General features: G+C 39.8%; 1 protein-coding gene across 3 annotated transcripts in view; it reads right to left on the reverse strand.

The window, feature by feature from the left end:
• Positions 1-1,304: 1,304 nt before the first annotated feature.
• loxl4 (lysyl oxidase-like 4) overlaps positions 1,305-14,003 on the reverse strand; it is a 44,295-nt gene continuing 31,596 nt past the window's right edge. For all 3 annotated transcript variants that reach the window (XM_079636422.1, XM_079636424.1, XM_079636423.1), the window contains 6 exons: positions 13,559-13,721; positions 13,226-13,469; positions 6,713-6,828; positions 6,492-6,628; positions 4,333-4,444; positions 1,305-4,240 (listed from right to left, as the gene is read on the reverse strand). In XM_079636422.1, the coding sequence (XP_079492548.1) occupies positions 4,170-4,240; positions 4,333-4,444; positions 6,492-6,628; positions 6,713-6,828; positions 13,226-13,469; positions 13,559-13,721 (843 nt within the window). In that variant the 3' untranslated portion in view covers positions 1,305-4,169. The remainder of the gene's footprint in view (positions 4,241-4,332; positions 4,445-6,491; positions 6,629-6,712; positions 6,829-13,225; positions 13,470-13,558; positions 13,722-14,003) is intronic.

Here is a 14,003-nt window from a genome sequence, read left to right on the forward strand (position 1 = left end):
AGGGTCACACGATCCTTCAGAAATAATTCTAATGCTTATTTGATGCTTAAGAAAAATTTCTTATCAATGTTGAAAACAGTTTTTATTTTGAAAACTGAGACGCATTTAAGGATTCTTTAATGGATAGGAAGTTCAAAAGAAGAGCATTCGTTTGAAATATATATCTTTTGTAACATTATAAATGTTAGTGATAGTTCCCCCCAAAATGAAAATTAGCCATTGATTTACTCACCCTGAAGCCAGGTGTATTTGACATTCTTCAGAATTACATAAAAAAATGTCCTGGCTCTTCCAATTTTCACATTCACAGCCGTTATTTTAAGCCATGTCCACACGGACACGGGTATTTTTATAACCGTTTTTCCTCCTGCGTTTTTGAAAAAATCTCCGTCTACATGAAAACGCAAAAACACGCTATCAAGCGCCGTCAAGAGCATTCCACACCAGCAGGCGGCGATATAACCCTAACCGTAAAGCCATGTTGGCCAATCAGAAGCCGTCAGCGGCGCACAATCTGACGTCAAACACAGCGGGTAATGGCGCACACTTTGACGTCGCAAGGCAAAAACTCCGGTTTTACTGTCTACACGACAACACTGCAACCGGCGTTTCTGAAAATCCTCACCCTGGCAGGGGTTTTCAAAAATGTTCGGTTTCAGTGACCTGATACTGCGTTTCCGCGTGGACGAACGGGCGAACCGCGTAAAAAAAGTCACTGTTATAAAAATACCCGTGTTCGTGTGGACAAGGCCTAAGTCGATAAAGTTTTAAATATGAATATTTTTCTTACAAAAACTTCAGAAGGCATTTATTAACCCCCTAGAGCAGCGTGGAGCACTTTTATCATGAATGGATGCACTTTGATGGACTTTTTTTTAATATAACTCCGATTGTATTTGTCTGAAAATATTATGTAATACCTAGGATGGCTTCAGGGTGAATAAATCATGGGGTATTTTTATCAGCTATCCCTTAAATGTCATTTTTGATCAATTTATAAAATAAAAGTCGGTTGCGTTTACTATTATATAACTGATTATTAACAGTTACAGAGATTATATCATTAATTACAACTACAATATAGTAGAATTATAAAATATGATGCGAGTACCGGTATTACTAATTTTGTATTTGCTTTGTCAAAGTAAAATGTTTCCGTATATGCCGTCTTTTTTACTACAACGGTTTCAATTTTTTTTCCCCCTCATCTAAAGCAGCAGCTTAAATGTATTACATTTGTTTTTTGGTATGAAAACAAAAACAGTCATTCACAAACACACATTTATTGATAATGGAGTCCCTGTGCAATGGATCACGGTACACAGTGAGCAGAAAAAAACAGAGTATAGGTAGCTAAAGGAGACCTGATACGCCATATTTATTCACATTTGAGATCAGTTGTTTGCATTGACCACTGTAACACTCATCACAAAACAGTAACAAGAGTTTTACATCACGTTGCAGTTTCTGGAATGATTTGGGTATTACTTTCCCATTTATTTGTGTCCTGGCTGTCCAAGTGATCTTAAATAATTTCGAACACACAAATTTCATCCCTGAGAGTATTGCAAATTACAATAAGAGCTTAAACTCTCCGCTACTCCATGAAAAACTCCCAGACAAGTGCACAATTAGCACCAGAAGATAATAATATATTATGGACTGAAATCAATTAATGCACTAATAATATTAAGATCATATGATAACATGCAAATCATAAATAAAAGTATAGATGAAATAACAGTTCAAGAGTAACATGGTGAACGTAAAGGTACACAATAGAGGCACAGAATAAGTCATATTTATGATCTTACAAAAACAGTATTTCGTGAAAAGGAAAGTTGATCTATGCACATAAAATGGGCACAGATGAAAAATCACTCGTGTGTTTATGAAATCGACCATTATGGATTATACTTTGAGATAAATAACATGAGGATTTGAGATAAACAGTAGGAACAAAGGACATATCAGTTTATTACATGCACAATAACCATTGTTTAACAGCGTCTTGTATGTACTGTGCAAATAATTACAAACATAAAGACTGATACAGTACAGCAAAAAAAAAAAAAAAAAAACTTGTTAGATGTATAGATTAAGAATATATGTAATGCTCTGGCCCATAGATATTATTGAAGCTAGATTTGAACTCATCATTAAATGCTGTGAGCACTTCATAGTATTCCCAGCATCCCTTTTATGCTTTACACTACTTTTGTTTTTTTTCAGGGCATTGTGACAAAATACTCCTTATATTTATAGATTATAAAAAAATCTTCAAGTACACGCTAGACTAAGAAAACAAGTTCCATTCATCCACAAATCAAAGCCCCAAGATGTTAAATGACAATTAAAGCAGTCAAGCATTTATTAACTATGAATTGTCAAACTAATAAAACTCTCATCCAGAAATTTTGTTTTTAACAATGTATTAAATAAATTAATCTTTAGCATATACAACATCCTTTATTATCGTTTAAGATTTAGGAAATTCACTGAAAAATAACGAAAAGGTCTATCAAAAATGGAAAGAAGGTATACAATAATTAATTTGTTAATAAACAAACAAACAAAGAGATGTGTGTTGAAATATGGTAGTGAAAGACCCATTTCTACCAGAATACTGACGGTTCATCAATAAAGTGCTTAATTCAAACAGCAGAATTGAAGTTATAAAACTAAAGATATAAAAGTCATGAAGATATAAAACCCATAAATGAGCAGAAAACACACTGCATTTGGATGTCATATTAAATAGATCATATTGTAATTAAATGTAATGGGGGTTAAATGTAATGACAAATTAAACATTATACAGATGCATTTATTATATAACAACATATTTATTGTTCTATAATGTCAGGAAATAAATATGTGTACATGTAGACAACAATAAAAAAAAAAGTATTTTCTAATACTAGTCTTATGGTCCCAAAAACTAAAAATTTTCTCTGAAACTAAAAAAGTCTCTGAAAACAACGTCCCAGTTACTCAATGGATAATAACTAAAGCATCAGTTCACCCAAAAATACAAATTCTGTTTTTATTTATTATTAGATTCTACTCTTATGAGTATAATGGGAAAAGACTGTGGCTATCAAGCTCTAAAATGACAAATAATGCACTATAAAAGAATATTCCATGTCTTCTAATGCAAAGTGATGTGTGTCATGAACAGAATGAGAATTTTAGAGTGAACGAATCCTAAAGTTATATTCTTTCGATTGATTTTCAAACATCTGCTAGACTAAATTCAATTCCATGGACAAAACCATTTAAAGGGGTCATGATATGATAAATCTAATTTGCTTTGATCTTTTGAGAAATAAGAGGTCTTGTTACCATTAAAAAGTCCTGCAAGTTTCATAGTTAAAAAACAAAACATTTATTTAATCAAGCGTTGGGATATTTCAAGCGTTATTGTTTGGATATTGTGGGATTTGTTCCATCACACAAGCAAATATATTTGCATATGCCTGACTCCAGTTATACCTCATCACACCATAGGCCCCAGCCACTGGCGCTCAGTCGCTTAGTGGCTACATGTTTGTCCGAAGCCTTTTGTTTAGTAAACCAGGCACAGTGTAATGGAGCGTTGACAAAGAAACTTTTTTTGAAAGATGAAGCGGCCAACTTTTTTTAAAATTGACAGCAGCTGCACAAACCGAGAGTAAATGATTTCATAATGCTTTGTCTGTAAATTACGGTTTTATGTGGAAAAGGTTTCAAAACACTTACTCGTGTGTAATAGCGAGTGGACGTTGATACTATTTCTTATGCAATGACATTAGCCAATCATAACAGTGGCCATTTACAGACAAACCTTAAAGGAGCCGCCCCTTAAAACTGATCACTTCAGACAGAGGGTCAGAATAAAGGTGGAAAATATTTGTTTTTCTGCATGTATATTTGTTTGTGTGTGTATGTGTGTATGCAACAACACTTTATTAACATCATAAGTGAACCTCAAGAAACATATGAAACCAATCAAAAAAATCCATGTCATGACCCCTTTAAAAATGTAGCAGATCTCTTCCAATGTGGTGCTACTGGTAAACTGTTCTGAGATCAGTTGACAAGATCTCTTTGTCTTTCACACAGTTTATTGTCCAGAAAGCCACATTTCCAGGACCCATCCCTTCCTCTCACCTATCTTTACTATGGGCTCAGATGAAGTTATTGCTGATCTGACGCTGATGTTCAAATAAATCCTCGATTTCAGCGCTGTAGGCATCACCTGTGAAAGAAGAGTGCATCAGACAGGGAATTTAGATACTAGTGCGCTTGAGCATGCATGTTGTGAATCATTCATCGATATGGGGATCATACCTGCATGGCAGCCGTACATAAACACTCTGTGTCCGTCATATTTACATCGACAACGCATGACGTTGTTCATAAAGTCTGATTCAGCCATATCCAGGGACGGATTAACCTCAACCTGACAAAACACACACAAGAATGAATAGAACCGGTCGGTAATTAGGTCAATTTGTAGGGCAACCCAGAGGGACAATTTACCATGGGTTCCCTCTGGAATCACTATTAAAAAAAAAAAAAGTGAATGAGTGATTGTGTGACCCTGCTGCCCAAATGAGCTTTTCTTGGGCACATTAATGGGATAGTTCACCAAAGTTGTTCCAAAACTGTATCAGTTTCTTTCTTCTGCTGAACACAAACGAAGATATTTTAAAGAATGTTGGTAACCAGACAATTGACGGTAGCCATTGACTTCCATAGTTTTGTCTTTTCCTACTATGGAAGTCAATGGCTTCTATCAAATGTTTAATTGCCAACATGCTTTAAAATATCTTATTTTGTGTTGAACAGAGGAAAGAAACTAATACAGAGTTGGAACAATTCGAGGGTAAGTGATGACAAAATGTACATTTTTGGGTGAACTATCCCTTTAATTTAGCAATTTCTATAGCATCCTTCCCATGGGCATTTAATGATTTTGACTTTTCAGTATGAGTTCATTCTCTTTTTTTGGCTCATTTTACCTGTAAAAGAAAACCTGCTCAATACGTATGCACATCTGAATGTAAGCCGTTTTACACTTACAGCCCTCGCTAACAATTATAGATCACTTCTTATAAATTATTATATAAAAAATAAATAAAGTAGTTATTGGGTTTGGAATTGGTCATATGCTTGGGGAAAAAAAATATGATCAAAATATCGACTTGCCTAATAATTATATAATGAATTAAGGATGACCTGTATTAAATATAGACGTGTTTTTTTTTGTTTAGTTTTTTTACAATGCCAGCCTGAAATAATACTATTGGTATCATTTAATTATGGCATTGTAAAACTTTCAAAGTTCCAGACATGCAGAACCAATAAGGACGTGGAGCTTGTAAGGAAATGTTATGCAAACAGTTTGCACATCAAACCACTTTACAAATTGGCTCCACCAAACCAGACTCTCAAATTACTGTTATAAAAACGCATTATAATAATTTAATAGTCCAAAAAGATGCTGTAAGCAGGGTAAGAAGTCAAAAGAGCAGCTTTGAGCAACAGTACGTTATAAATTGAATGTGATTATGCCTACTAGGCTTGAGAACTTTTTAAACGCTGATACAACAGCTTTTATTTTCAACTCCTAAAATAATATTCTTAGTAGCCGAAGGTAATTATTCTTGAAAGCACATTCTAGATGAAAGTATCACTTATCTTTTTTTTTTGTTTTTTTTTGCACTTTTAATGACGCTGCAACTTTAACTCTGGACTGTAGAGATCTGGGTCTGTCTGAGCATATGTTTGAGTGAGAAAGCGCCCGTGAAACTAGCGGGCGTAAATTACTCTGAACGTAATTGACCATGTCTAATAGAGGGGGATATAGCATGCTTTTCTCCTCCAGCAGGGAATGCTTAGCATTGGGTTATTTTTGGTGTAGAATTAAAGACAAGCAACTCAAGGAAAGAGCAACAAGTTTGTCTGGTTCATGAAGTATAGATGCTTCATTTACACAGCGCCTTTGCTTGGCATGGGATAGCTGGCGTCATTCTACATGGAGATGGTAACTCTGACCTTTTGACTATCACCACGGCTCCTTGCTGTGCCATATATAGCGGCAGCCCGATGCCGGTTTGTAATTAGCATCTGACAAACGTGCTTAAAATACATGCAAATCTACCGTGGCGACATTTCGAGCAAATAAATCTTCAAAAAGGTCAGAGCGAAGGTACACTGTAATTAAAACAAAGCTTCGCATCAACCTATATTTTACAACTGGGATGTATAAAAGGCCTCTTGATTGGCCCCTAAAGCGGCTCTTTGATTGGCCGGTTCTGCATGTGAAGCTCAGCTGCGGAAGTGCCCACAGTGATTTGGATGATTAACACGTTTCCAAAGTTAATGACAGAGAAAAAGGGGAAAAACTGCATCCTGAAAAGAGAATCCACTCTTGAAAGAATTGTGAGAAATGTTTTGTGCGTGACTCCCGTCTTCCACCGTTCAGATGTTCTGAATCATTTCACCTGCATGATGTAGTCTCCAGGTCTCACGTCGGTGATGTCTATCCACTGGCAGTCGATGTCGTGGCGGTACGTGTCCCAGCAACCCACAGAAATGCCTTGATCTCCATAATTGTAGCATGAAAAGCGTTTGTGAAGTCCTGGAGATAAACACAAAAACAGTTTCATTTGCTCTCGTAAACCAATTTGCATTAGTATAAGGTTTAACGTAACTAGTCTTTTACCCTCAGGACAGAAGGTGTCTTCCAGACAGAAACTGGCTTTGTGTCCTTCAGCCACTCTGCTTCCGTTGAGTGTGAGGAGGTCATAATGCGTGAACACTTCAATGCTGTGATAATGCCTGCATAAAAAAAAATGTAAGTACAAGTAGCATTGTATAATTAAGTGATTGCCAAGGCAAGAATCACTATTGCCCGTACTGTACATACCTTCACTGCTCGTGCTAAGCACATAAAAGATCATTTAAATCATGCAACTTGTTCGAGGACGATATTGAGAATGCATCAAATGCAGACTTGAAAGAATCGAACAGTTAGAAATCCCAGAAGACGCTGCGGACGGAAGCCTGTAAGCTTTAAACTTCCTGTATTGACTGTACGATTTCGTCAATCCTATAAGATCATTACAAATCACACTGTACAAAATGGATCTAATAAACTTTGTGCAACATGTATGTAGATCGTACGATGATGACGCCTATTGAATAGTAGGCTACGCCGCAAGTTAGTACAGAAGAATAAAACGTCATCAGCATGCGTGGTACACAAATAGAGCAAGATTAATCACACTTTGGCAATTGTGTTTTTTATGTGTGCTGAAAAAAAAGAGGAGGGAGGAGAATATGGATGCGGTCATGACTAGGGAAAAGAGTTGGCAACTTGGCATGCCAATTTTGCAAATGGAGCTTGAGGTAAGTAGTTTTAATTTTTAGCTCCATGTCGCAATGATCAATACGCCATTTCATGTTGCATTTTTTTGGGTTAGTCAGTAAACGTAGGTCGTAGCAGCAAACACACTGTGAGATGATCATGCTAAATTTCTGACACTGTCAGAAAGTTATCGCAGGTCGCAAGACAGTGACAAATTCTCTCACTGCACGACGTTTAGGATCCACGACCACAGAAATCACAACGATTAGTAACCTTTCATCTGGGACAGCCCAAAACCGGAGAATGTGTACCGGGCAAAAGAGATTCTTGCTGCAAGCTCACAAATACGTGATGACTCGTGAACATAAACATTTGTCTGTTTGTTTTGCCTAATTTTAATAAAGTAAAGACCTAAGAAGGACTGCAGTATTTTTGGGGGCACATTAAAGTCCCCATGAACAGGAAGTTGCAACCGACTTTACTTCCGTGTTGTGACGTATTTGAATATTCCGTGAAACAGAATATTGAATAGAGGGCAGGGTTTTATTTTAGCGCACCTCCTCTCCATCCCTCGCTCATTGCAGACTGACGGTTGGAGGGAGTGGTTAAAGATATTCAACCCAAGCCGTCAAACCGACGTCATCATAGACGGAACGCCATTCCAGACCGAAAGCAAATTTTCTGATTTTGATTAAAGATTACCATGAAAAACTATTTTTTTTCTGTGTATTAACTTAATTAACACAAATGAATTGTTCACCACAAGACTAGTAATGTGCGCTTACAAAGTAAATAGGGTCAATTGTGATTTCATGACGACTTTAAAATAAATACCACTCAGAATTCCTTAGCAACTGCATAGTAATGTTTTAGTAACACCGTATAATCATGTTAAATATGCTATATACCACCAAAGACTTTAGATATACAAAGACAGTGCACTCATATTACTTGAAGAAAGAGGAAAGCACAATGTGGCGGAATAAATCCTGCCTTCTAAATAAAAGAGCCACAAGCTAATTGGTAAATTCATTGCGCGTTTAGAACTGCATGTGCTTTGGCTGGTCAAACCTTGAAAATAAGTTTTTTTTAACTCCATTTAAGCATAAGAAACAACATTTATGGGACAGTTCATGTCAGATTGTGTTGCCGATTTTAAATGTTATTTAATTGGGAGTTCAGTGAACAGTTTTTGAGATTTCAGGATTCCCCCATTCAAGTAGATAGGACTTGATAGGATCCCCGAAATACAGTATCTGCCCGGAGGCGTCGCAAATATTGGCGCAGAGTGAACAGACTTTCCTTGAAAGAGACTTTGATACCACTCACCCACAACACCATAGAAAAATGGCGGGAGTTTTCCTCAATTCCAAAATATGTAAATATGTAGTTGACTTATATTTCATGCTAGCTTGTGAACATGGGCAGAACAAAGGTTCACTATAGACCACTGTCTAATGACCTCACTGCTCCTACATGAAGGTGTTGGCTGCTACGGTAACACCCTATACAGGAAGTTGTTGTTATGCTGACAGGGTTACGCTTGCTGAGTTGTTTATTCAGCTCGTCTGAATAGACTGCTTTCAAATGCCAACTTCTCTGGTGTTTTTAAAAGATTAATAAAACAGGTTTGGCCTGTGAACACGCAAAGCCCACAACTCCTCCACAACAGAGTGCCTTGTTCCCACAGAATGGGTTTGCAATTATGTTCAGAACACATGTAAAGGGAGTGGAGGTGCTCAAAGCAGTTAATTAATCTGAAAGATGACGGCAAGCTTTCTGACCACCCATGACCGGTTTTATAAACAGGAGTGTACGTTCCTTTCATTGCACATGGAAATGACTGAGTGAACTCAACTGAAAAGAAATGTACCCACAAACACTCTTCTAGAATAAGATTGTCATACGTCAGGGTCATTCCAACATTATTTAGTTTCATGTGCTGTCTGCATTATTTTAGTACCCGAGTTATTAAAAGAATATTATGCAAAAGCTGGTTCTGAGTGTTCCAGTTGTGGAGGATGCAGAAGACTATCATGATGTTATCAATGTACTTTACTGGTGTCACATTGTTAATGTGTTTTCTGTTGTTTATCATGGACTTTTAGTTTGTTTTCCATCTTCAGTGTTTTCATCATCTCTGTCGTCATTTTCATTAGTTCATTTTCGTCACCTGTTTAGTTAATTAGTCTTTGTTAATCATCATCATCATCACCTGTCGTCACTCGTTGTCATCTGTGTATTTAAGTTCCTGTCTCTCACCTTTCAGTTGTCGGTCAATGCTTATGCTAATGCTTATGTTTGTTTATGTTACGTTGTATGGAGAGTGTTACCCTTGCCTGTACCAGTTTTGTTTAAGTTTTATTATAGTAAAAGTTTGAATTGGAACCTTAGGCCTCTGCCTGTCTTCATCCGCACCATACCCGTGACAGATTGACCGACCACTGAAGTAATGGAGGACGCTATGGAGGCATTTCTGTTTGATCAGAATGGGAGTTCATTGGAGGAGTTTGTGGATGTTTACCTGCATCTACATCAGGATGTTTACTGGGAGGAAGAGTTTCTTAAGCAACGGTTCTGGAGAGGACTTGATGATCCACTGGCCCAGATATTGCTGCGCAGGGACTTAGATCGACCGTTTATTGAGTTTATGGACAGAGCTCTTTGGGTTTGTGGTTCCTCCCTCACGGTAACACCAGCCGATCCAGAGGCACCGCTGGTCCCGTCCAGCCCAGAGCTTCCTGCACCGCTGGTCCCGTCCAGCCCAGAGCTTCCTGCACCGCTGGTCCCGTCCAGCCCAGAGCTTCCTGCACCGCTGGTCCCGTCCAGCCCAGAGCTTCCTGCACCGCTGGTCCCGTCCAGCCCAGAGCTTCCTGCACCGCTGGTCCCGTCCAGCCCAGAGCTTCCTGCACCGCTGGTCCCGTCCAGCCCAGAGCTTCCTGCACCGCTGGTCCCGTCCAGCCCAGAGCTTCCTGCACCGCTGGTCCCGTCCAGCCCAGAGCTTCCTGCACCGCTGGTCCCGTCCAGCCCAGAGCTTCCTGCACCGCTGGTCCCGTCCAGCCCAGAGCTTCCTGCACCGCTGGTCCCGTCCAGCCCAGAGCTTCCTGCACCGCTGGTCCCGTCCAGCCCAGAGCTTCCTGCACCGCTGGTCCCGTCCAGCCCAGAGCTTCCTGCACCGCTGGTCCCGTCCAGCCCAGAGCTTCCTGCACCGCTGGTCCCGTCCAGCCCAGAGCTTCCTGCACCGCTGGTCCCGTCCAGCCCAGAGCTTCCTGCACCGCTGGTCCCGTCCAGTCCAGAGCTTCCTGCACCGCTGGTCCCGTCCAGCCCAGAGCTTCCTGCACCGCTGGTCCCGTCCAGCCCAGGGCCTTCGCCGCTGGTCCCGTTCAGCCCAGAGCCTTCGCCGCTGGTCCCGTCCAGCCCAGGACCGCCTTCGCCGCTGGCCCCGGTCAGCTCAGAGTCCTCTTCGCCGCGGGTCCAGTCCAGTGCTGACCTCCCCAAGAAAATTTTGGGGGGGGGCAATAAGTCCTCTGAGGGGATCGTGGAGGCCCTTCCGACACGGTCGCCATGGCCGCCCGAAGGGTCCTCACCGCCATGGCCGCCCGAAGGGTCCTCACCGCCATGGCCGCCCGAAGGGTCCTCACCGCCATGGCCGCCCGAAGGGTCCTCACCGCCATGGCCGCCCGAAGGGTCCTCACCGCCATGGCCGCCCGAAGGGTCCTCACCGCCATGGCCGCCCGAAGGGTCCTCACCGCCATGGCCGCCCGAAGGGTCCTCACCGCCATGGCCGCCCGAAGGGTCCTCACCGCCATGGCCGCCCGAAGGGTCCTCACCACCATGGACGCCTGAGGGTCCGTCTGCTCCGCCCTGGAGGCTTCCTGCTCCAGATCGGTCACCTGTTCATCAGCCTCCAGGGCGCCCACCCTCCCACCCCTTTGGATGTTTTACGGCGCGAGGACGCGCCTGGGGGGAGGGGGGGGTTCTGTCACATTGTTAATGTGTTTTCTGTTGTTTATCATGGACTTTTAGTTTGTTTTCCATCTTCAGTGTTTTCATCATCTCTGTCGTCATTTTCATTAGTTCATTTTCGTCACCTGTTTAGTTAATTAGTCTTTGTTAATCATCATCATCATCACCTGTCGTCACTCGTTGTCATCTGTGTATTTAAGTTCCTGTCTCTCACCTTTCAGTTGTCGGTCAATGCTTATGCTAATGCTTATGTTTGTTTATGTTACGTTGTATGGAGAGTGTTACCCTTGCCTGTACCAGTTTTGTTTAAGTTTTATTATAGTAAAAGTTTGAATTGGAACCTTAGGCCTCTGCCTGTCTTCATCCGCACCATACCCGTGACAACTGGGACTGTACACCGAAAACTGCGCTTGACTCACCACATGTCTGGATGGATATATGCTGCACTTATAAGACTTTACATTGCCATGAAAAAGAGTAAGAAAAATAATTTTCATATAAAACTCATTTAAAAAAAAAATTTAAGAATAAGTCATAAAAAATTTATTTTAAAATTGATTGAAATTAATAAACAGGGGAAAAAAGCAAAAAATAAATCATATTATAAAAATAATAAGAACAATAGAATAATAATACATGATGATAATATTAATAATACATTATATATATATATATATATATATATATAAATGGGCTTGACATTAACTTTTTTTGCTCAGCATTTTCACTGGCCACAATTTTGACATCGATACCATGGGGAAAAACTGCCGTTTAGACATTCTTAATATTATCTCATTATTTGGCAGCAGGTACACTATATTAGACTGCTGTCACTTTAAGACCTGACACAAGGATCTATTAAACTGTTACACGCATTTTCTTTCTCAACATAAAACAAAGGACTGTGTTTATGTGAATACTCGTCAAGACCGGCATTTTGACATTATTTTCGGTGTATTTGACTGTTTAAGAGCAATAAGCAGTGAAAAAATAATGCAATTTAGTACTGAGAGGTGGCTTTATGTGCGCGTAAAGTGAGTAAATGGTGTGAATGAGAAAAATTATGGGAAATACGGCAATCCCATGTCGAAATTCAAGCCCTGTAACACCAACAATATTCATCCAGAGCAAATGAAACGAGTGAGTGAGGGGAGGCGGGTTTGTGTGTCAACTCGCTGTCGGAGTGATGGGGGAACTAGAAAATGTACAGTATCGTGTATCTTTTCTGTGGACAATGAGTATTGGAAGCGTTTCAGATATTTCAGTATTGATATGTATTGAAAAATCAATATTTTTGACAACACTACATTGCATGTGGTTTATTATTTCAGATACCTTTTTGAAAGACTACAATTTGAAAATGTATATATTATATATAAAATTCAACCCACCAAAGTGGCTAGTAGGAGTGACTGCGTTACTCGCCACTGCTGAAATGAAGATGAAAATGAAATATATAATGCATATAAAAATATATTTTAAAAAACTATTAAAAAGAATATGCAACACAAACAATATAAAAATAAATAAAGCAATAGATAGACAGGAAAAGAAAAAAGTGAAACAGGAAAGAAAAAGTCAAAATTATAATATAAAATTATTATTAATAATAATAATCTGAAGAGAATAAAATAACTTTAATAAAAAAATAAAAAAAATTGAAGTACTCATTGCAAACTGGATTGCAGGTAGCTAATGAATAAGATTCAGTTTTTGTCACAGAAGCATCTGTGCAAATGTTTCGTGGTTTTGGGGTCCAGTTTCCGCATCATACTGTATTCTCAGCAAGGGGAGCTTTTTATTAAACAAGATGACCAAACTATGTTTTCCCAGCAGCTCCCAGGCTGTTGTTTGATTCTGTATAGATAGACAATAAAACAGAAGAAAGAAGGAAACCCTCACCTGTGGCACTGGTGCCAGGTCCAGGACTCTCTTGTGGAGCGTGGACGGAAGTCGGCTCTGCCCAAGTTCATGATACGAGAGGAGAAACGCAGAAGCCGGCGGTGTCCGTAGGGCCACTGCATACGGCTGGCAGAGGAGGAGAGACAGTTCTCCTCATGAGCACAGGTGAGCAGGTGCAGAGGCCTGTCTTCCAGGTAAGCGCTCTCCTGCACGAGCTGTGCATCCAAAACCAGGTCAGGTGCCGCTAAAACAAGATGTTGATTCATTCATTGGGATCATTCAGTGCAGATAAAATGATAATATGCATCAGATTTGATCATTCCAATCACTTACTTTCCGAACAGGTGACACCTGCCGCTTTAGCCCCGCCTCCTCGAGGGCAGTGGATGTGATTATTCCGACGGCACTGCTGGATGGACATTTCTGTTCCCACACAGTGAGTCCCACTCAATGTCACTTCTTGTGCCGAAGGGTCTCCTTGCCAATAATATGTGTCCTATACAGAAAAGCCTAATCTTATTTGTCTGCATATGGTATGCTGCTTAAAATGCAAGACACTATGTATAGGTAGGTAGTTGACATTAAATACGTTTGGGAAGATGATATGCCCTCTAGTTTCACAAGTTATGAATAATCTTAACTATTTTAATTCAGCACATCCTACAGTTCTTAATTATGATTTGTACTTAATATGATTATGCTGTATGTATGCAGCATTTAATAGTTAAGTGAAGTAACAAGGTGAAGCTAACAAGTTAACCAAAAGAAAATGAAAGAA

This window comes from Phoxinus phoxinus, assembly GCF_949152265.1.
Source record: "Phoxinus phoxinus genome assembly, chromosome: 14".
Taxonomy (NCBI): Eukaryota; Metazoa; Chordata; class Actinopteri; order Cypriniformes; family Leuciscidae; genus Phoxinus; species Phoxinus phoxinus.